Source organism: Sceloporus undulatus, chromosome 1, assembly GCF_019175285.1.
Source record: "Sceloporus undulatus isolate JIND9_A2432 ecotype Alabama chromosome 1, SceUnd_v1.1, whole genome shotgun sequence".
In the NCBI taxonomy this organism is placed as follows: Eukaryota; Metazoa; Chordata; class Lepidosauria; order Squamata; family Phrynosomatidae; genus Sceloporus; species Sceloporus undulatus.
Genome location: NC_056522.1, coordinates 112,506,433 through 112,508,297, shown reverse-complemented (window position 1 = coordinate 112,508,297; position 1,865 = coordinate 112,506,433). Strand labels below are relative to the sequence as shown.

The following is a 1,865-nucleotide window of genomic DNA, read 5'->3' as shown; positions in this document are numbered from 1 at the left end:
AAAATCGTCAAGAAAACCCCATGGTAGGTTTGCTTTAGGGTCACCATAAGTCAGAAACGACTTGAATACACAACAACAGAGAAGCATCTGTAGGCTTTGAGGAAGAGGATGGCACTGTCCTTTCAGGGTGACCAGATGTCCTCCTTATCCTGGACATGTCCTACAACCTTCTGTACAGGTGTAATTCCGAAATGCCCTCTGTTTTGAGCAGGACTAAGCAGCATGGATTTCCATTTCTAGGAGTCTTTTTTAGCTTTTATATTTGGTCATGCCCTCAGTTTTTTTTCTTCAGTCTCCTCCATTTTGAGCAGGACTGAGAAGCATAAATTTCCATTTCTAGGAGTCTTTTTAGCTTTTATTCTATTTTGAGTAGGACTGAGAAGCATAAATTTACATTTCTAGGAGTGTTGCTAGCTTCTATTTGGTCAGGTCCTCCTTCTGAGCAGCATGAATTTCCATTTCTAGGAGCTGTTTTTAGCTTTTATTTTGGTCTGGTTCTCTATTTGTATCAGGACTAAGAGGAAAAGGATTTCCATTTCCAGGGGTCTTTTTAGCTTTTTATATTTGTTCATGCCCTCCATTCCTCCCCAACGCCCTCCATTTTGAGGGGGACTAAGCAACATGGATATGCATCTCTAGGAGCCTTTTTAGCTTATACAGTATATTTTTTTCATGCCCTCCATTTCTCCTCTCTTAATGCTCTCCATTTTTATCAGGACTAAGCTGCATGGATTTCCATAGGAGCCTTTTTAGCTTTTATATTTGGTCATGGCCTCCATTTTGATCAGGACTAAGGGGCATGGATTTCCATATCTAGGTCTCTTTCCAGCTTTTATGTTTGGCCATGCCCTCCATTTCTTTTTCCTCCTTGAGTGTCCTCCATCTTGGGGTGCCTCCCTGTTGTTGTTGTTGTGAGTCCCTTGGTCACCCAGGAGGAAGAGGAGGAAGGCCTCCACCGCCGAGGCCTAGAAACAAAAACAGTGGCTGCATCCACACTGGGGATATAAGCCAGTTTGGCACCGCTTTCACTCTTTGTCTGGCTCTTTGCTATGGAATTCTGGGAGTTGGAGTTTGTTGTGGGGCCCAGAGCGGAGCTCCAACTCCTAGAATTCCATAGCAGAGAGCCAGACAAAGAGTGAAAGCGGTGCCAAACTGGGTTATTTCCCCAGTGTGGATGCAGCCAAAGAAGCTGAGGGAGTCCCTGGAGGGAGGCGGGTTCTGCAGAGAAGGCGGAGGCCTAGGCGAGGGAGGCGTGCTCTGTGCCTCGAGAGAGAGACACCTAGAGCCCTCCAGAGCCACAGGAGGCGGTTGCTGGCTGCCGTCGGAGGAGGAGGAGGATGGAGAAGGGGGGCTTTCGGCGCCTGGGGCGGCTCTTCCATTCACAGCAGCCCCGCAGGAGCGAGTCCGAGGAGTCGGAGGCGGACTCCCTGCCCTCTCCGGGGCCCTCGCCTTCCCTCCAGAGGGAGCACCGCCGCCATAGCAGCCCCCCGGACCCAGCAGCGCCCCCTGCAGGGCAGGGGAAGAAGAAGAAGCGCCACGCTTTCGGGCCCTGGAGACTCAGGAGGAGGAGGAAGGAGGAGGAAGGGGACCGAGGGGATGGCACACAGCCCCCCTCGCCCTCCTTCTCCTACTCCTCCTCCCAGTCTTCCAGTCCTGCCAACAGGTAAACCACCCCCTTTCTTTGCTCTGAGGCTGAGAGAGTGTGACTTGTGGGCAGGGTGACCTGAGGAACTCATAACTGCAATGGCATGGCAAAGGCCTTCCTCTGAGGCTGAGAGGGTGTGACTTGTGGGCAGGGTGACCTGAGGAACTCATAACTGCAATGGCATGGCAAAGGCCTTCCTCTGAGGCTGAGAGGGTGTGAC

At 51.4% G+C, this 1,865-nt stretch overlaps 1 protein-coding gene across 1 annotated transcript in view; it reads left to right on the top strand.

Moving 5' to 3' along the window:
• The first annotated feature begins 1,287 nt into the window (after positions 1-1,287).
• Positions 1,288-1,865, top strand: part of CRYBG1 (crystallin beta-gamma domain containing 1) — a 148,320-nt gene continuing 147,742 nt past the window's right edge. The window contains exon 1 of the mRNA XM_042453205.1: positions 1,288-1,663. Within this exon, the coding sequence (XP_042309139.1) occupies positions 1,338-1,663 (326 nt within the window). The 5' untranslated portion in view covers positions 1,288-1,337. The remainder of the gene's footprint in view (positions 1,664-1,865) is intronic.